Source organism: Prionailurus viverrinus, chromosome C2 (genome assembly GCF_022837055.1).
Source record: "Prionailurus viverrinus isolate Anna chromosome C2, UM_Priviv_1.0, whole genome shotgun sequence".
Taxonomy (NCBI): domain Eukaryota; kingdom Metazoa; phylum Chordata; class Mammalia; order Carnivora; family Felidae; genus Prionailurus; species Prionailurus viverrinus.
Genome location: NC_062569.1, coordinates 151927495 through 151948996, shown reverse-complemented (window position 1 = coordinate 151948996; position 21502 = coordinate 151927495). Strand labels below are relative to the sequence as shown.

Genomic DNA, 21502 nt, shown 5'->3' with positions numbered 1-21502 from the left:
ACCTACTTTTTACACCAAGCTTTGGAGAGAGCAGAAGGGGGGAGGAGGTGGGGGGCGGGGGCAGACGTTAACTCTGACACAGGTACTGGGGCGCCGAGGGGGCACACGCAGGTGCCACCCAAGGGTCCTGGACCGGGGGGGGGGGGGGGACGCCGGCGAGGACCAGAAGCGCATCACAGGCGGAGGCTGAAGCAGGCACATTTGAGAGGCTCGGGATCAGGAAGGCAGGAGGCTGTGGGTGGGGGTCAGGTCTTGGATGAATCTTCCAGAACCTCCAATGATGTCCGGGCGGTGGCACGGGTAGGGTCTTAAATAGAACAGGCCAACGTCAGTATGCGACAACTGTCAGGGAAGGGTGGGCGGGGCACGAGCGGTGGCAGGCGGCTCCAGGAGGCAGTTTGGGGGAAAGGGGAGTAGACTTCAGTCTACAAACCGTGTCCTTGGGCGGGGTGCTCAGCGTGGCTCCACGCAGCACGCTGTTCTAAGAGTTTTGGGTGTATCCACTCATGTCATCCCTGGGAACCCACCGGGTAGGCAATATTCTCATCCTCACTTTTTTTTTTTTCTTATTTAAAAAAGTTGTATTTCTTTTTGAGAGAGAGACAGAGCGCGAGCAGGGGAGGGGCAGAGAGAGAGGGAGACACGGAATCCGAAGCAGGCTCCGAGCTGTCGGCACAGAGCCCGACGCGGGGCTGGAACCCACGAACCGCGAGATCGTGGCCTGAGCCGAAGTCGGACGCTCAACAGACTCGCCACCCAGGCGCCCCTTGTGCCCGTTTGAAAGACGAGGAGGCAGAGACCCAGGGAGGTCGAGTACCCTGGCCAGTCCGGGACGAGGAAGGCATGCGGTGTCCGGCCCAGACTGGCACGTAATGGACACGTAACGGTGGGAACCCCCACCCCCCCCGGATGGTGTCAGGCCAGGCCAAGATGGGGGGTGGGGGGGAGACTGGCACAGAACGGGCGTGTTGCCCGCCGGCGGAAAACGCTCCCGTTGACTGCTTCCGGCCCCAAGAAAAGGGCTTCTACAGACGCTCACAATGGGGATGCCACCCCGGGCTCCCAGAGAAGACCAGTGAAACACCGCCTGGTAATTCAGGGGTTTTTACAGTCCTCGAATCACTCCCCCGCCTCTTCCCTCTGACCTTGCCAGCAACGCCCGTAAACCAGGGACACTGTCTGGGGGCCCCACCACTCCCGTCCCAGGGGAGAGCAGGATGGGGCTTAGCGCTGAACACACACCAGAGCGCCTCAGACTCCCTACCCCTCGGTAGGTCCTCACATCTCACGCTGAGGACGCTCCGAGGCAGGTGTCCCCGTCCCCGTTTTAGAGTTGAGGGAGACTAGGGCTCAGAGAGGCCAAGCAACTTGCCGGAGGACACACAACCAGTACAGGGCAGACCTGGGATTCCAACCAGCCTGACTCCAAAGCCGGTTTGCTCACCACTGACTGTGCTAGGGACAGAGAAAGGTCTCCCGTGCGGGGCATCTGTTCTGAGCAGTCCCTATAAAGGAGTTTGCAGAGGCGTTAAGAGCAGTTTCTGGTCTGCTTGCCTGGGCTTGGGGGCTGGCCTCATCGCTGCCACTCAGGGACACTCTTTCCTTGGGGCTTCAATCTCCTCCATCTGGGAAATGAAGGTCAGGACAGGACCCACCCCCCCTCGCCGGGAGGTTGTGTGCATTAAACGCAACGTGCCCAGAGCTTTTGTTGCTTCTGAACAGGGACTGTTGCGGTATCACAGAAAGAGGCTTGGTCTCTGTCCCCCGTGTCTGACCCAGAAACCCTAAGTCCCTTGTCACTCCTTGAGTGACAGGAGCATCGCTGGTTCTAACATGATGACCCTTGGGGGGCCCTGGACAGCTTCAGGATGGGGGCTGGTCTTTCTAGAGAAAAACCAAGCTTTGACTAGAAGCCTAGATCTTACTTTCCGCTCACCCCCTGACCTCCAGGGGAGGAAGGCTGGAAACTGATGTGATGAATCCTCCCTAAGACCCACCCCCACCCCCGAACGAGAGGATTTAGAGCCTCTGAGCTGGTGAACATCCATGTGCCAGGAGGCTGGTGTCCCCCAACTCCACGCGACAGAAGCTCCCGCACTCGTGACCCCTCTGGATCGCACGCTCTTCATCTGGCTATTCGTTCGTGTCCTGCATAATAGCCAATAAACATAAATAACGCGCCCTCTTGAGTGCTGTGCACTGTTCTAGCAAATCACTGAACCAGAGGAGATCGCGGGCACTGCTTCACAGCTAGTCGCTCGGAAGCTGGCTCGGGACTCGCGACTGGCGTCTGAAGTGGGGGCTGTCCTGTGGGGCCGAGCCCCCTGCCCGGTGGGCTCCCGCGCCGACTCCAGGTAGACAGCGTCAGAACTGAATTCTTGGGACACCCGGCCGGTGTGTGCAGGGGGTCAGAGAATCGGTTGGTATCGGGAGGAAAAAATAAACGCCTCCACTGCCCTTGTGCAGGCAAACCGACGGCTACGCGAGCTGAGGGCAGACGGTGCCAGCACACAAACTGGGAGCCGCAAGCTGGTCGTCGGGCTGGCCTTCCTCGCTGCGGGACACGCAGCTGTCCTGTAGGTGGTTCCCGCGTCAGAACTTGCTCCTGTACCAACAGACGGAGGCACAGAGGTGGCATCCTCCTCCCGGCTCAGAGACTCTCTGAGGAGCAGAGGCAAGTCCCCAGGAGCAGGGCCAGAGGGTCGTGGATCCCTGCCCCAGACTTGCCCTTCGGCCGCACTGACAGGGGAGGCCGAACCCCCGCCCACCCCTCAACGCTTTTGCTCCATCGATTGAAGGGGGAGGCAGAATTTTTCCTGAAGAGGCCAGATGTAAAATATTTTGAGGTTTTCTGGGTCAAAAGCCAACAATCTAGGATACTGTGGATTTACGTCACAAAAGGAAAAAAAATTAATTGGCGAAACTCAAATATAATTATTGAGCACATTTCTTGAGGTCCACTAATGAGTGCAATTTTCATTCTTTTTAGCGGGGGCTTAACATTTCACTGAATTGAGGCGCAAAGCTAGAGTTGCCTCTCGTCAAAATCGGCTGCCCGTGTGTATCTGTTAATGCTGACCTGTAATAAGACTTCACAGGTTTCATCGCGGAGACAGCCTTCACGTGGATGGGTGCCTCACATCCGTACCGGGCCGTAAGCACGGGATTTTTAGCCAAGCACACTGACCATCTGAAAGGCACTTGTGGAACTCTGCTAGATTTTTCTCTCGAGGCTTATTTACCTTGGGGCAGATTAATCGCTTCCACTGAAGGGTCAGGCAGGAGTTCCGCAATGGAGGCTGGGTGGATTTTGCAACATGGGAATTTCTTGTGGGTTCGCATTCACGTCTACAAGAGCACCTGCTCGAACTGCGGTGGGAGGTCCTACACCTGCTGCAAATGCGTGTGGAACGGAGCCCTCGCTTTCGGTGTTAACTCCTGACAACACGGCAAGTGTAATGAAGCAGGGTGATGTTATTCTGACATTAGCTCCTGTGGAGAGGACTCTACCTGGTCTGAATCCCGCGTAGAAAACACTGCTTTGCTTTGTGATTTTAGACGGAATCAGTGAAGAGGGTCAGGTCTGCAGCCAAAGCTAATTTCCAAAGCTCTTCGGGGTTGGGGAGCGGTGGTTGAGGGCCGTGCTTCCCATTCAGAGAAAGTGCAATCTTCTTGGTCCTCAGCTCAAAGACTGAAATAAAACCTCACCTGAAAAAAAACTACTACACCAGCGAACTGTCGTGGGGCAGCCCATGTCCGGATATCACGCTCCTCCTGCTGATAAAACTCCACAGACCCGGGGATGGTTCAGTCCACAAGAGCGAACGCAGCTCACTGTTGACAATACTGGGTTCGAGAACGCTGGACTCGAATGTTCTCCGCAAAACACCTGCTGATTTAAGCGATACAGTAAATAGCCAGAGGCTCTAAAATCTGGTATCATCACAAGCTTTGGAAGCCTTTTCTATTCCCCACGTATTTTTTTCCACCGTCGATTGCGACGCATCTTGAGTCAACCTCAGGTTGTACGGAACCCGTTTCCTCCACTTGGAGAACGTTTTTGGCCGTCGATGTTCCACCCAGGTTGTCGACGGAGCTGGAGTCTTGAGTAACTCGTCACTCGGCACAGACTCGTCAAACCACCGAGCCTTGCTGGTGCCACAGGTCACCCCCTGTACCAAGAGTCAGGGAAAGCCACTCAAAATCACTCGCCTGGCTTTTCAACGGGCTGTTGGCATCGCCCACAATATCCTCAACCCTTGGAGAGGCCGTCGTCAGAGAAAGGCTAACAGTCCTACACGAATTCACTTTCCCTGGGCACAGTTCTCCAGCCGCCGCATCAAAACATGGTTTAACTGACCCACTGCGGGTCTGTGGTTTCCCCTGCTTGGCTAACGAACGAGCCAATCAGAAACGCTGGTTGTAGCAACACTATCGTTTGTGTGTGTGTGTGTGTGAAGAAATTCTGTGATTAGATACTCAATTTTAAACTTTCCCATTTTTCTGGCCACTGCTTTCTCGTGAGTTAGAGATATTTCGGTTCAGAGGCGTCACGCCAGCATCTATGGCATTCTTTAGGACAGCCACCAACCACATCAAGGCACTTTATCAGTAACGAACCAATCCACACTCCACCACGCCTGAGAGGCATGGAGATATCCGAAGTTTCCTTTCCACCCTCCTTGTTTTGACACGATGGGAAACACTGGTGAGAAAAAAACAAAACGTGGAGGCACGGCCACACGCGCGGCACTCAGAAGCCCAACGGGTTACAGCCGTGTCCCAGCTCTTTGTGATCCCCCAGGCAGGAAAACGACCCGTGCCACACGCTCTCTGTGGCAGCTCCTCAACTCTGCCACCATAGCATGAAAGCAACCGCAGAAAAAAACGCAAATTAAAAAAAGGAATAATCTGATGGTCTTCCAATAAACTTCACTCACGGATTCTGAAGTTTAAATGTCACGCGATTTTCACATCGTGAAGTATTCGCCGGACGTTTCCCGACCGGTTAAAAGGTACAAACCACTCTTACCTGGATGGGCCATGGGAACACAGACTGGCTGTGACGTGCTGATACTTAGTCTATGGCAACGGCAGGAAGCAGAGGCCAGTCAGCCCGGCCTTTCTAGAGCTCTCCCGCTCCTGAAGGACCCACCACCGTGGAAGGAGTGCCAAGGGCCTGATGCCAGCCACGGATTGGGAAATGCAGGTAACAGTAGCAAGAAAGCAAGCGGAAACATTTCAGGGAGACAAAAAAAAAAAAAAAAAAAGTGAGGCTTCCCTGGCGATCGCTGGAACATGACACATCTATTTTCTCTTCCACCCCGAGCCTATTTTTTTACCTTTGTTCAGAGAATCCTAGAGGGCCTCCCTACCTCTTGGTCCAGAGCTACGGCCCAGGGTCCCTCCCACATGGCAAGGTCTGGATGAAGGATAACATACGGTGCCTGGAGTTGTGGGCACGGATGGGGACCGAACGCCACACGGGACAACCAGTTGCTGTGAAGGGCTACCGGGCTTTTGGGTCACAACACCCCGGAGCTGCCGCCAGGTGAGGGATTGCTGGACCCTGGAAACCAGAAGCAGGGAAGATGACCCAGGGAAGAGGGGGAGGGGGAGGGGAAGGAAGCAGCACATTCTCCGTCTGGATTCTTCAGAGCCTCCTGGAAGCTATTTTAGTTGCCCAGTTGGGTGAAAAACTCCAGATACATCTGTTCATTTCCAAGTTCACGAAAAGCCTGTCAGAATAAAAACTTTTAAGCACCACGGTGATTCATCAGGACAATGCAGGCGGTCTTAAATAACTAAGCTTCTCTTAGCCCCTAAGCTGAGAATCTGGATTAATTGAGATTAAATTAGTCTCACCCAGAACTCTGCTTCTGGTGGTCCGACAACTGGAGGGGGCAGCCAGCGGTCGGTTGTCCTGGGGATCTCAAGGTCAAAGTCAACATGGAGAACTTCCAGCAGGCTGCCCTAGAGGCCAGTCGCGGGCCAGTCGGGCCATCTTGACCAAGTTGCTTAAACTCTTCGGTTGTCTCAAATGTAAAGGGGGGCGCTGACCACTGCTTCTCGAGCGATCACGCTTACTTGCCGCCCGAGGACCCTCGTAAGATGCGGATTCTGAGGCTGACGTGGCCAGTCCCCGGACCACCGAGTGCTGAGGGACGAGACCATCTCCACCTCCCCGAGACACCCTCAGGGTCATGGAAGGCATGATGGGTAATAAGTCTTGGAACAGACAGGCTTCTCGTGTTGAAGTGCCCAGGCTCTGCTCTTAACCCCCTTTCCATCACCTCATTCACCATCACCTGCCTGACGAGGACCCACACCTCCCACCCCAGGCCGGACTTTCCCACCCTCAATCCGTTCTCTGGCACAAAATTGCCCACTGGACTTCTCCCCTCAGATGCCCTGCAGGCCCTCAATGCTCCGACTCCTGTGACCGAACACATGAGCATCCGGCCCGCCGGCTCTCCCTCAAGTGCCCCAGGGCCCCGCGGCCGGCAAGCACTCTGCCCCTGCAAAGCCGCCGAGTCGACAAGTTGGAAGAAGCCCGGCTTGTCTCCCTCACCACCTCTCTCTGCCCCCAATCCCAGAGATCGATCAACTCTCCTTCCCAAGTATGTGGACCCTACCCGTGTATCAACAGACACTGGCAAGGCCTCTCGATTCCTCATTACACCGGGCCTCGAACACCCTGTTGTCTTGTCCTAGGTTCTAGAACATTTCCACCACCCCATTTGCCCATTGCATGACTCCCATCTGCCCATTAGATATCCGCTTCGGCCTCGATTCCGCAGGGAAACTTCCCTCAGCACCTGGACCAGAATACACTTGACTTCCCGGGAGGTGTTCGCCATCTATCTGCTTCCGCTCCCCAAACCAAACAGTGACATGCCGGTTGGTGTCACCCCTCGGACACAGCTAAGTGCCTTGCACATGACAGGTGTCGGGACTCCTCTCCTAGAGTCCTCACATCAGTTGCCCCAAGATCCCCGTTAATGTTCTCCTCCAGGATGAACTGACTGCTATCTTTGGTTTGGGGTGTCTTCCGTAGGAAGTAGGAGGGATGTTTCTCCTGGTCTTCATCCAACCAGTAAAGGAGAGCGCAGCCTCGCTCCTCGTACCCGGCCGCTCCTGGTCACCCTCTGCTAGGGCCAACGAGACAGGACTCGCAGGGGCAGGGCCGAGCCGGGGAGAAAGGCCGGTTGGTAATCATGCACGTGGGAAGGCCTCAAGCTTGAATCTTCGCAGCCCCTACACGATGGGCGGGGGACACCTCCGGAAAAGCTCTCAGCTCCGGGAAGGAGGGGACCAGTCTTGCCAGCGTCCACACCCCACACGTGGAGGAAGCCCTCGGAGAGAGTCAGACTCGGGTCAGAGGGCAGTGGGAAGCAGGTACGTGCCGGGTAGGCACTGTGCAAACAGCAAAGCACCAGGCAAGTCTGGGATTGGCGAGGGAGGCCAGCCCTGCCCACGCTGCCCCAGAGGGGTGAGGTCGGAGCTGCACCCCTGCAGGCCAGGCCCCAAGGGGCAGCCACGTGCAAACAGGGCAGGCCCAAGACCGAGAGCTGTCAAGAGGTTTGCTTTACAGGTAGACGGCCGTCTGTTACCTGAACTTTAGCTGGGGGTGGGATGGGGTGGGGGGTTTCTGCTGCTCCCCAAAGAGTCGTCTCTACCTCAGGTGAACACTTAGACCCCATTATCAGATCTATGGTTTTCATCTTTATCCAAAGCCACAGGCCCATGTAGTGCACATGTCCCGGTGAGGGAACGCCAGTCATGTATATTCTAAAGCGAATGAACTGGCTTTTTGCCCTAAGAAAGTGTTGTCCTTAGGCTTGTTCTAAGGAAGGGAATGAAAAGGGAATCACGTTGAGGGACTCCAAGATGTGGAGGTAGACAGTCTCCTACCGTATCAACAAAATGAATAGAAAAGAAAAACAGAAAACCAGCAGTAGCTAGCCCCTCATGCTTTCAAAATGTGGGTTATAACCAGTTAAGTTCTAAAAGCTTCCCCACGGTTATCAGTTTATGAACCCAGGAACCGATCGTCTACTTCTCCTGTTTTCCCCCTAACTCTGAAGGCTAACCACTCGACACGTCTGCCTCGGGGTGGCGACAGGGACGAGCGGAGAGGGGCCGCTGGACGCAAGACGACCAGGTCTAGCCACACTGCCTTTCCACAGTTACTCCTCCAGCCTCCTTGAAGCTGTAGAGGAAAATTCTACTTGAAAACCGTCCTTTATGAGACATTTAAATGTCACACGTTATCTCAAAGCAAACTACAAAACGTACAACCTCAGAATCGTAAGACAGAGGTAAGTAGCAGCAAAACGAAGTACCGAAGGAGAAGTTACGACCCAGTGGCAGACTCCAGGAATAAAAGAAAACTGGAAAATAATCCTGTTGAATCATCCACAGAAAACACTACTCACCTGAGTTCCCGGGGTGGCTGCTATATTCACATACAGAAAAAGGAGACTGATTCGTGCTGCAGAGGCGAGCTCTGTATTCAGTTACGGATTCCATCTTTCGAGTGCTTCCCATGCCGAGCTATGATCCTTACGTTCGTTACCAGCTCACTGAAGCCTGTGTAGAATCCCATAGAGTGGATACTACGGTTACTCCTCCTCTACTGAAGAGGAAAGGGAGGCTCGGAGAGGCAAAGCCACTTGCCCAGAAGAGCAAGGACGGGACCCGATTCTGAGCGGACAACCACGGGGCTTCCCCAACGTCTGCTTGCTCAGACCAGGGGGCCAGCGGCCCGGAGAACTCCTGCGCTTCACAAAGACCAAGTGGGGCCAAGGCGTGAAGGACGATGTCCCCGGCCCGCTGTTGGGACACTTAACACGTGTCATTCTCACGGGACCTCCGAGGGCTGCGGAGAGGTCACGTCAACCCAGTTCCAAAAGGGAAGATGCCAGAAAGACACAGACTGTTAAAGTCTGAGGCCCTTACATCTGACCATTTCTGACTCTGTTGGAGGCTTGTCTGTGACATTTTATAATGCTGTGTAAGTGATGAGTCTTAGTTGCTCGTTTATATATATTTTATACATCTATATGTATAAAATCTGCAATAATAAATCTACACTTTAAAATCTCTTTACTAGAGACTTCTGTCAGAGGAGCCGCAGGCACCTCCTCGCCCTGAGAGGCGCCTGGCTATACAGGTGCAGGATCACCCGGAAAGCTTCCCCTAAACCACAGCTGCCCAGGCCCCACCCCCACCTCCTCCATCCGTCACCAGCAACTCTGCCATGATTTCTCCTCCCCGCTTAAAAAAAAATGCGTATTAGCCAAGAAGATTCCCACTCTGGTCCTCCGCTCCTTCAGAAGCCAGGGGAGCTGAACCTGACCGCGGCGGGGGGCGGGGGCAGAGGGCGGCGAGGCTCAGGCCCCGCCCGTGGGGGGCGGGGAACTCCCGACACGAAATTCACACGCCTGAATCCCCACCCCTCCGACTTCTCAGGAAGAGGACATCATCTCAAGGTGGGAAACCACGAACATCAAACCGCCTTCAGGTTCAGGTCAGGAGACCACTAGGTGTGCAGTCACAGGTTTCCGCCCGCCGAAAACCTTCCCACGTCCGAAATGGCCGAAGACCCCCCCCACCCCACCCCCCCACCCCCCGGAGTCCTGGTGTTCGCTGACCCGGGAAATGAGGAGTTTCGCTCTCACAAAAAAGGCCGTTACCGTGCTACCACGGGTCTTTTTGCAAACACGAGCGGCACAATGCAAACGTGCAGAAAGCGAGGGATACTCGCCCCTGGTTATCCCGCGTGTGCTGAAATCCGAACGTTTTGGTTGGCGACGTAGCTTTCTTTTTGTCTTTGGACAAGATTTAGGGTAAGAAAGTGGAAACAAATTAATATCGATAAATACCTGGTGCTCACCGAAAGTCGTGCAAGAGCACCCTGGTGCTCACCGCTCACTTGGAGCAACCGAAACCCGGGCGGGACACAGGCTGCGCGCACACCAGCGAGGAGGACACACACAAACCGATGGTCCACTTACCTTGCTCAAGGAGTCTGCACAAAAAATATCTAGTGCTTGAAACACAGGGACATGTAAAACTACGAGGCCAGGTGACCCCCAGGGGGACGAATGTCGGACACAGGGTACTGCTATGCATTTTGAGGGACGACAAAGAAAATAAGCTATTTTCTTCGGGTCTCTTTTCTTGCTCCTTGTCCTAAAAATTACTTACTGTTATGTTTTCACCCTGGGAAATGAAGTCTAGCGAAGGAGATCCAAGATTAAGAAAATGAGAGCTTCTGCTCTACTCTGACACCAAGGGCTTCTCAATGCGGGGCCACCTGCTGTCCCAGGGAGGGTTCGAAGACATCTGAAGACCATCTCAGGATACCACAATGGGCCCTGCCCGCGCCTTAATCTTAAAATTTCAAACTGTCTTCATATATGGCACTAAAAACCAACCTCTGGTATCTGGAACAAACCATCTGACCTATCAGTTCCGGTCACCACTACAGAACTGGACATAAAAACGAGTACTGAGCTTGTATTCTGAGAGCAAAGTAAAGGCCAAAAGGAAACTGGAGAAGTGCCCTGGAAAAAATTTGGCATTTGCTATCCTGTCTTTGTATTTTGTTTATGTATTTTTTATCATATGACTTACTGCAACAGTCAGTTTCACAACACAGGAGCTGAGGAGGAGGGTACAGGGACAAATGCAACAGGCATTTCGTGGGTCTTCTAGAATTACCGCAGCCTTAAGGATTTTTTTGCAGGTCATTCTAATACTCCTTAAATAAAAATATGCTTAGGATTTTTGGAGTCTGATCCCATATAAACGTGCCACTTACCGAAGTTAAACAAAATGCTCAGATCCTAAGAAAAAAACTAAAGCCAGGTTTTTTTTTTTTCTTTCTGATGAAGTCTAACTTTGTGCGGCCAACTTGCCTTTTACGGAATCACATTTAACTTTTAAAGTTAAGTTTTCTGCCTTCCTGAAAGCCACCCTCATATATACTTACATATTAATTTATAAAAGGAAAAGACTTTAGGTTACACGTTAATTCACTGTGGCAGGGGTTCCAGACTCCACACAACAAAGTCCCTGATTCGCCCCCCCACGTGGATCTGGGGAAGGAGGGACAAGATGACGTGTATTTCCTCTTGTTTCCCAGAAGGTCCAACCCTATTCAAAGAAAAACCACCGAACCCTCACATCCATTCTAAAAACTACAAGCTATTAGCACTCTGAATAGGAGAGAAACCGAATATAGTAATCACTCATATAAAGAAATGATTTTGAAAATCAAAATGATCAAAACCAAAACCTCCAATTTTCACCTTCCGGGATTTGGGAAGCCTAGGTCCACGCCGCTACCATTTCCTTCTGACACATTTGACCAAACTTATACTCAGTATACCTACCAGACCCATTACCTGGACCAGGTTAATTGCATAGGAAGATTTTTTTTACTATGTTTACATCTTTCTTAATTTTAAAAAAGCATAGTAAAGAGTCTGAGGACAAATTATTCAACTGTTTATCATACATAAGACCGCATGACTATGATACAAAGGGGGGTTCTTTTTCATTTAACGTTACAATATACACAGCAAGTCCGGACCAGATCTTACAATCTGCACACAGGTATTTAACCTTTTCCATGCTGTTTATGTTTTACAATGCACAGAAGTCCTGTAACCAAACCGTGTAGTAAAGCACACAAAACTGGACTGTAACATAACACAGTATGCAGAAGCATTGGATTTTATGATTTCCTTTATGTAAATAGCGGTTTAAAAACTGCTTTCGTTTTTGGTGCTTGCTAAGATGTGGCAACCAGCACAGAAAAAAATGACCTGACCCATATAATATCTTCCCCTTATAGTCCTAAACAGCAGTAACTACTGATTCCTTTTGATATTGCTATACTCAAGATGATATCCTTTTATTCACTGTAAACTTTTATGAACTACCAAGTTCAAAAATCATCCACAGGCTTGACATTTAATTACAAAATAAATATGGATTTCCTGATTAACAACAAAAAAATTTTGTGGATTATAAAAACGGTATTTCCAAGTTTCCATTCACATTCACATAGTTTTAAGCCTTTCTTTTTGTCACTGTTTACATATAAAAACCTGCTTTTTGTTCAGAAAAAATTGACCTAGTCAGCCACATGGAATTGACCAATAAAAAGTAATGTGGTGTTCTGCTGAGTTGTTTTGAACAGGGTTATCGGCAGAGGTAGATTACTGCTTCTTTCCTAGGCTTCTTTTGATCCTGGACAGATAAATTACTTATCTTCATTCTCCCAATTCAACCGCTCAAAAGTATAACACCCTAAAATTGGTCAATTTAAAATGGGAACACAAATTTAGCAACTGCCAGACTGTGTTACATTAAGGCAGCATAATCTCAAAACTAGGCACCTGTTAAACACCAGCCTGTTCACTTCAGGTCACGCATGAGAGTTTTGCTTTACTCGTGCTCATATTTTGGACCTGTTGGTGCAATCAAGGTCTTGCTTTCAAGTTTACAAGTAGGTTAATCAGGAATACAAGAATCGACTGCTGGTTCCATAGCTTCTGGATCCAGTGTCCCTTTACCTTCAGAAGCCTGAACACATTTAGAATGTAACAGATGCTGTCATCTTGAATTAGATGTCAATCGATTATGTTCAGAACACAGATTGCTGTAGGTGTATTGGCTATGGATTCAACAACAGTTCCAGTTTTGTTTAAGCAATAGTACAGCCATAATTTTCAACTGACATTTAAAAATGGTCTAGTTACACCTTGTGTCAAAGTGCAGGACTGCTACATTATTGGTTACAGACATCTATGTGCTATAAAAACAGCTTTGGTACAATAAATTATCAAAAAAGAAAATAAATTTTTGTAAAATTCACAGCATAATTGTGAGGCAAAAAAGCAGTCACATAAAATTCTGCATTTTTTAAAAATGTTCAGGATGAACAGAAGACATCTTTGTGCAGAAGAAATGGTGGAGATACCACGTGCCGAGAAAAAAAGCAAAAACGAAACAAAAAAAAAACAAAAACAAAAAAAAAAAAACAAAAAAAGTAAAAAGCAGGAAGGGACACAGCTGTAGCTATTTCCATCAAAGCAAACCACTACTTCTGTGACCTTCAACCAATAAGGAAGTCAACTTTATGACACACGCAAAGTGACCTTGCAATACCTTACAATTAGTGGGTCACAAAAGTCTATTTTAAAAGAAAGGCCTCTTGAATTACCCATTCTCTGTGTTTTCAGCATTAAGGACTGTCTGCAAAAGCATGTCCAAAAGTGATTGCATCTGAAATGGTAGGCTCTTCTAATTTCGAGTCCAAATCCATAAGGCCAAAGGTTATCCCAAAGACCACCACTCAGACCTCCCCAGGACTGGCCACGACTGACCCGTTGATTGCTTCTCAGTGCACCTCGGTTAGGAGACCAGTCACGTTCCATTACTATCTACCGTGGCCTCTCCAACAGGAGACCCACGGGATCCCATGTAATTGCTGCTTTGCTCCTCAGTAGGTTCAGACAGGAGAGTTCTGATCCCCGCCACTTAGCATGCTCACTGTGCCTTACAAACAAACTCCAAAACAACCGTCCCTTCCATACAGCTGAAGGTGATGTTTGTGTCAGCTGGAGGTCCCTCTTCCTTACAGTACTGCGTTTCCGTGCCCAAGTGTGTTTAGAGGACTTAAAAACCCAAATATCCCACCCCCCACCCAAAACAAAACAAACGAGGGGGGGGGGAGGGGGGTAAAGGGAGGAAAAAGGAAAAAACAAAAAGGAAAAAAAACACCCTCGTGGGGCCCTTTATGCAAATTATGTGCAGTGCCTTTTTATTTTAAAATTAGTTGGCAAATGACCAAGACCAACATCTGAACATTAACTTCTGTGGAACAGAAAAGACAAAAAAACCCACTACGGCTGGGGTGTGGCAAGTTAAAATGGGGGAGGCGAAAAGAGGACACCTCTGCGCTCTCCGTGACGACGGGTTTGTGGACATGGCTCTTTGAAAAACTTCATTGTCCCTTTGCAATCTTTTCAAGTTAAAAAAAAAAAAAAGAAAAAGAAAAAAAAGTCAGCTTTGCCCTCTTGTAGCGGTTCAGTGTGTTAATCTCCTTCTGATGCAAGCAGCTTTGCACTTTGTTTTTTGGAAAAAAACACCACTTCTATAAAAACACACAAGAAACAAACTCAAGTTTCAATTTAGTCACGAGCTAGCTACAGAACTCTGTTGCACACAAACTCCTGTCATGGGGGACTCTTCTCTGTCAGCTCCTTGCCTCATCGTCAGATGTCCCTCAGTCATGTAATGTGTAGAACCTGTATTAGCAGAAAATTGGTACGCTGAATGTCCAGCTAGGCCAGTCTCTTGGCGGGGATTGGAGTAGACGGTCAAATTAACGTCCATAGCTCCATTCTGTCCAAAGTCCAAGGTGTTAGCAGCCACCGGGCGATTCTGGTAGGCCTGGTTGCCTTGATTACCGGTAGAGGAGGAGGACGTAGAGGAAGAAGTAGTTGAGGAAGACAGGGATGTCATGGAGTGGTGACTATGGCCAACCTCCATAGAATCCTGGGTAGAGGAGCTATTCGTTGGAGAATTGTAGACCCTTGGCCTGGTCCGGTTACCCAAGGCTTGTTGTCCGTGGTGGTGGTGGTGGTGGTGGTGGTGGTGATGGTGATGGGAACTATTTCCATGGTGATGATGCAATGCATTCTGTTGAGGGGCTACATGAAAGGTTGTTTCTTGAACGGGATGAGTTTCAACAGTAACCTGTGTAGGAGCTTCAGTGCCTGACCAACCAAGGGGAGCAGGAAATTGTTGACGCACCTGTAAGAAGATTTTCGAAGCATTTATTCAGAGTACTGTTTCCAAGCTTTACTTAATTTTCAATCGAAAGCTAGGACACCAGCATTTATGTTAATTAGAGAGAGGGGATTTTTGAAACTTTTAATGTGTCACTTCTAGAACACAAAATCCCGGGCCGCCTGGGTGGCTCAGTAGGTTGAGCATCCGACTTTGGCTCAGGTCATGATCTCACCGTTCCTGAGTTCGAGCCCCGCCTCGGGCTCTGTGCTGACAGCTTGGAGCCTGGAGCCTGCTTGGGATTCTGGGTCTCCCCCCTTCTCTCTGCCCCTTCCCCGCTCACACTCTGTCTGTCTGTCTCTCTCTCTCAAAATTAAACATTAAAAACAAAAAAATTAGAACGCAAAATTCCAAGTTATGTTTGAGTGAACCAGTATTTTACTGTGAAAGCTGCAATTTTTAGCAAGCTATACCCATAAACAGGCTCATGTATTTCACTGGCCACTTTCTTTCCTGGGATGCATTGTTTGGGCCAGGGATCAGCAAACTTTTTCTGGAAAGGATCAGATAATAAACATTCTTGACAGGTTCGAAATGAATTCCTGGCTTTCCTGTAAAGCCCCTCTTCTCTCCATCTTTCCCGTTTCAGTAAGAGCACTCTTTTCATCAGCGGCTCAGTAACTCCTGCATCCACACCATCAGCAAGTACCACGGAGCGTGCCTTCGAAAAGGCTCCAGCCTGGCTGCTTCCCTGGTCTCCACCACCATCCCTTCTCCCAGGCTCCTACCGTCCACCGCTCACCCACACTGCACAACCGCCTCCTAAATCAGCTCCCACCTTCCATCCTTGTGCCTTTGTTCCAATCCATTCTTCATAACAAGAAAAATCTTCTCAAAACACAAATCCAATCACTCTCCTATTTAAATTCAAATCCTTTAATGATTTCTCCGTGCACTTATTAGAAAAACAAAATAATGCAAAATCCATAGGTGGTCTGCCTCAGGGGCCACCGTTCGCCTCGCCAACCTTGTCCTCCAGCCATCCTTCCTCTTGCTACCTGGGCTCCAATACCGGGTCCTCCTCCTATTCCTCCACCCGGTAGTCGTATCTTTCCAACGTCTCAGGGCATCTGTGCCTACTGTTCCTTCCTGCCTAAAATGCTCTGACTTCTAATTTCTGCTCGGGTGCTTCCTTCCCATTTCAGTTCGAGTCTTCTCTGACCACTCTGGCTAACACTGCCTCAACTCCTGTGGCAGCAGCTACCAGCTGTCCACATGGCGGCACTACACTTCCCAGCCTCCCCCGTCCTCAGGTATGGCCACGGGACTGAGTTCTAGTCCGTGCAACACGAATGAACGTTTTGATGTTTTTATGTCACGGCCGGACCTGGCCCACCAACCAACACCTCCCACGTCCCGCCTGGTGGATGCCAGCAGACAGCCAGGCCCTAAGGGCCGGAGTTATTCGCCCAGGACACGGGAGACAGCCATGCCACTGACCTGAAAGCCCTCCCGGGACCGCTACCCAAAAAAGAGACTTCATACTCCCTTTGGCTACCATATTTTGTGGGGTCTATTACCAGCCTGGCTTACTCAAATCCTCATGCATCCCACCCAACAAATCGCCATCCTAGATCACATCCTGATACCTTTTATCAGCAGTACTTGCAATTTCTATTAATTTGACTCATTTTGTTTATCTACTCTGTCCTTATGAGCTGGAAAATATGTCTTTTACCAGGAGCTGACATAAAGCGTTTCTTTCTCAGCGGAAGTGGTCTGGAGAGTCAAACTTTAAGACACACCACTGAAAACAATCCAGTAGAAAAAGAGGCAGAAAGTTCTCAGAAAATACTGACGGCTCTTAAACTACAACACTACTCAAATTCATGTATAAATAGAAAATAAGCAGGGTTGCCTGGGTGGCTCAACTGGTTAGACATTGGACTCTTGATTTCGGCTCAGGTCATGATCTCACGGTTTGTGGGATCGAGCCCTGTATCGGGCTCTGCACTGACAGTGTGGAGCCTGTTTGGGATTCTCATTCTCTCATTCTCTCATTCTCTCATTCTCTCTCTCTCTCTCTCTCTCTCTCTCTCCTCTCTCTGTCTCTTCCATAAAAAGTAAATAAACTTAAAAAAAATTTTTTTAAAGAAAAAAGAAAAACAAATAAGCAAAATAAAAATATCTTCTGTCCAATACCATTTTTCATTTCAGACTGATCAAAGGTGATCACCCCCCCCTCCCTGATTGTTCCTCCAAAGTCTTGCTGGTGGAAGGCTAAACTGGCAAAACTAAATGGAGAGCAACTGACAGCAATTATAAAACTTACAGATCACATCACTCTCTGACCTGCGATTTCACATTTAGGGGTTCCTATCACAGGTACACTTAATGTGTATGAGTGACAGGTCTGTGGCATTCTACCATCATCTGTAATAGTAAAAAAGACTGGAAATTAACAGGGGAAATGACTTATGGAATATCTAAACACGGGAGTATCATGTGAAGAAGAAGGAAGAAAAAGTTCTCCAGGTACTGATGTAGAAAGAGCTCCAAATATATATTAAAAATACACATAAAACATATAACGACCCCCCCAAAAAACAAGCAAAAAAAACAAACTCAAAACATCAACTTGTGCATGGCACGCTATCGTTTGTGTACAAAGATTAGGAATCTATATCTGTATGTGGATATGCATACACTATCTCAAAAAGGATACAAAAACCAATAGCGACATTTAAGTGAAGGTCTGAAGTGTAAGTGGCAGTGACCAAAGCCGAGAGAGGGGAAAAGTGTTCCAGGCTGAGCACAGAACATGTGAGAAACAAGAAAGAACGTGGTATATTCCAAAAAAATGACAAAAATCCAGTAAGACCAGAGCAAATAAAGAGGAGAAAGAATGCCCTGAAAAGGACCAGACCGTGGCAATCACTGAGACCTTCGCAGGAAGTCTAAATTCCCTTTTAAGTACAAAGGAAAGGCCAAACACTGGTTTAAAGTAGGGAAAAGCCACATCAGACTGCTTTACTGAATGTTCATGTGCCTGCAGAGAAGAAAATGGCGTTGACTGCTGAATGGAGTTAGATGCTGGAAGACCAGGTTAGAACATTCTTTACAGTAAGGCGGGCTGGAGACGGTTGTAGCAATGGGATGAAGTGAAGAAAATAAAAGCACATTTAGGATATTCAGAATTCACACAATTTACTATTTGATTCAACTGTGGGATGAGGAAAAGACGAGTCAAGGATCAGCTCCCCAACCTAACCCCGGGTGTAAGGCTTGAACAAATGGGTGAATCTAGGGCCATCTGTACGAGGAACACAAAAGAGAAACAGAGGCCCAGGGCTCAGGAGCGAGGTCCAGGTCAGAAACAAAGCTGGAGGAGGGACCGGTGCCAAGACGGTACTGAGGCATCGGACAGGGTGGGCGAGGTCAACCGGCAAGTGGGCAAGCCTTGGGAACATCCGTGTCTACAGGGTGGGCAGAAGAGAATCCAGGAAAAGAGATAGGGAAGGAAAGGCCAGACAAGTGAGGGAAACTCAGGGGGCATCCTGTCGAGGGAAAAAGAGGGCAAGTGCCTCAAAGGGCAGGGAGGAGCCAAAATTGCCCACGTGGGTGAGGAGCAAAAAAAGACAAGCCTCTGAATGCCCGGCACCGGCCTCCTCAGTGGCGGCCGCAGGTGACACTTGCAGCAACGGTGTCCCCCGCCGGAGCAGACCGAGGAACTCTTCACGGGTCCAACACAGCCACCACAGGCTAGCACGACGTAGGGCCAAACAGACACCAGACAGACACGGGCCAGGAGGAGGGCTGGCTCCAGCTGGGAGAGACCTGGGGGGATCAGATGCTGACAGAAGAAAATCAAGCGGACCCAGGAGCCAGAGGCTGAGCAAGAGGTCAGTTTCTAAAAAGAGTAGAAGGGGCAGTGGAAACAGTGCCTACAGAGAACAGGGGAGACACGAGGAATGGCGAGCCCGCCCAGAGGCTGGGCACTAGGAACTGGCAACGGCACCGACCATGCCAGCTTGCTGCTTGTGGTCTTCTCCCGCAGCGCCCAGCAGCCCCAGCCACGAGAATGGGGCGTGATATCCAGCAACCTGTTCTGACTTCGCTTTTACCAAGTGATACGCCGGCCCCTGGTCACACAGCACCGTGACACAGTGCCCAGTGTGAGTTAGTATTTTACAAAGAGTATTTCATAAATATTTTTACTACCAACATCTACTTCATCCCATTAAAAATACCCGATTACAGACTCTTCTTTAACACATTTCAAAAACAAACGAGGGGGGCCTGCATGGCTGTCGGTTGAGTGCCCAACTTCGGTTCAGGTCACGATCTCACCGTCCGTGAGTTCGAGCCCCATGTCGGGCTCTATGCTGACAGCTCGGAGCCTGGAGCCTGCTTCAGTGTCCTGTGTCTCCCTCGCTCTCTGCCCCTCCCCGCCTCAGTCTCTGTCTCTCAAAAGTAAATAGATATTAAAAACAAAAGCATGTCCATCAACCGATGAATGGATAAAGAAATTGTGGTTTATATACACAATGGAATATTACGTGGCAATGAGAAAAAATGAAATATGGCCTTTTGTAGCAACGTGGATGGAACTGGAGAGTGTGATGCTAAGTGAAATAAGCCATACAGAGAAAGACAGATACCATATGGTTTCACTCTTATGTGGATCCTGAGAAACTGAACAGGAACCCATGGGGGAGGGGAAGGAAAAAAAAAATAAAAGAGGTTAGATTGGGAGAGAGCCAAAGCATAAGAGACTGTTAAAAACTGAGAACAAACTGAGGGTTGATGGGGGGTGGGAGGGAGGAGAGGGTGGGTGATGGGTATTGAGGAGGGCACCTTTTGGGATGAGCACTGGGTGTTGTATGGAAACCAATTTGTCAATAAATTTCATAAAAAAAAATAAATAAAATAAAAATAAAAACAAAAGCAAAAAAAAAAAAAAAAAAAAAAACCCCAAAATAACCCCAAAACAACATGGAGGTGAGAGACCACAAACTGATTCGGAATCAAGGACCATTAGTGACCAAAGATCACAGGAAGCGGTCGGAGCACAGTAATGAAGAGCACAAGCCAGGGAAAGTTACTGAACCCATCAAGGGTCAGTTCCCAAAGTTAAAAGGGAAACTCAAACAGCGTAAGGCTCCAAGTGCTACTGTCGTAAATGAGATAAACACAGCGAATAACAACTGGAACAGTGGCTGGTATGCACCCAAGAAATGTTAGCTGCTTCTACAGAACGAGGGAGAAAACTGCAAAGACGTGCTTCCTTAGTTACGGACAGGGCGGAATTCCCTACACACGTGGAAGCTACTGAGACCCCGTGGGGTAAACGACACGACCATCGGAAGTGCGCTTGGTGCCCACCGCGGCCCCGGCCGGCTGCTGCGGGGCCGGGCCTCCACGGCGGGGAGCTCACCTGGGGACTGTGAGTCTCACAGTCCATGGCCTGGACGGCAGCTGTGAAGTGCCCGCCGCTGTGCCGGTGCTGGTGCGTCGGGTCTGACCTGGCTCTCCCACTGTTGCTCGTCCCCGACGATCCACCTTCGGGATCACAACACAGTACTTGTAAGTCTGAAGTTAACTTTGCTCAAGTATGTATTCCAACACTCACTTAACACCGAAGGTACGGCACGCACAAAAAGCTGTATGAACCTCAAAGCGTATCAGGAAGTCATCCAATTCTCTAAGTTCTTTCACACCGACCAGTGAACTAATACACGACAGTCTGGTTTGGGTTAAGTTAGGGGAAAGTTCAAGCACATGAACAAAGTATCTCTACTTAAGAAACCAAAGGAAAACTTTGGCTAAGAGGGGCGCCTGTGGGGCTCAGTCGGTTGAGCGCCCAACTTCGGCTCAGGTCACGATCTCGCAGTCTGTGGGTTCGAGCCCCGTGTCGGGCTCTGTGCGGACAGCTCAGAGCCTGGAGCCCGCTTCGGATTCTGTCTCCCTTTCTCTCTGCCCCTCCCCTGCTCATGCTCTGTCTCAAAAATAAATACAAACATTAAAAAAAAAACATTAAAAAAAAAAAAGAAAGAAAGGGTGTCGTTTCCAACTGCCAAGCAGAATTTATCACGGGTAATTAAGTATCAGAGCTTGGGGTGAGGTGAAATGTTTCACTAACTACAAAGGGTAGATTTAGGTAAAACAATGCCTCCCTATCCCCACAACCAATTCTTCAAAGACTTTACAGTAACCCCCACCTTGGAACAAAAATAAGAAACGCTTCCAGGCCTCCCCGAGTATCAGAAGGACCGACCTGAGCTGGAGGACGTGCTGGAGGTGGTTCCGGAGGACTGTGACTGCTCCATCGCGGGACTCGTGGACACGCTGTTACTTGTGTTTGTACCTTCGTCAGCTGTCTTCTTGAAAAAACTGTGCTGCAGGGCATAGTATGGTTGAATTCGAGTTTTGGGGTCATAATCAAGCATCCTTAAAATGAGGTCTTTGAACTTCAAGTAGTCAGCCACGGTATGACCCGATTCCCCAGCACGACGCCCACCAGGTCCTCCTGTTTCTACTCCGAGAATATTATGAAGTTTACGGGTTCCTGGTGGTTTATACTCCTGAAGAGAAGATAAAAAAAAAAGCTTTCTCTAAATGTGATGGAGTATGTAAAAGCCTGCATAACTTCAAATATGCTTAAATATGTTATATATTGAGACCTTTATTA

The 21502-nt window shown here is 49.3% G+C and overlaps 1 protein-coding gene across 7 annotated transcripts in view; it reads right to left on the bottom strand.

Moving 5' to 3' along the window:
* Positions 1-11496: 11496 nt before the first annotated feature.
* DYRK1A (dual specificity tyrosine phosphorylation regulated kinase 1A) overlaps positions 11497-21502 on the bottom strand; it is a 149790-nt gene continuing 139784 nt past the window's right edge. For all 7 annotated transcript variants that reach the window (XM_047874945.1, XM_047874944.1, XM_047874947.1 and 4 more), the window contains 3 exons: positions 21089-21395; positions 20249-20373; positions 11497-14835 (listed from right to left, as the gene is read on the bottom strand). In XM_047874945.1, the coding sequence (XP_047730901.1) occupies positions 14215-14835; positions 20249-20373; positions 21089-21395 (1053 nt within the window). In that variant the 3' untranslated portion in view covers positions 11497-14214. The remainder of the gene's footprint in view (positions 14836-20248; positions 20374-21088; positions 21396-21502) is intronic.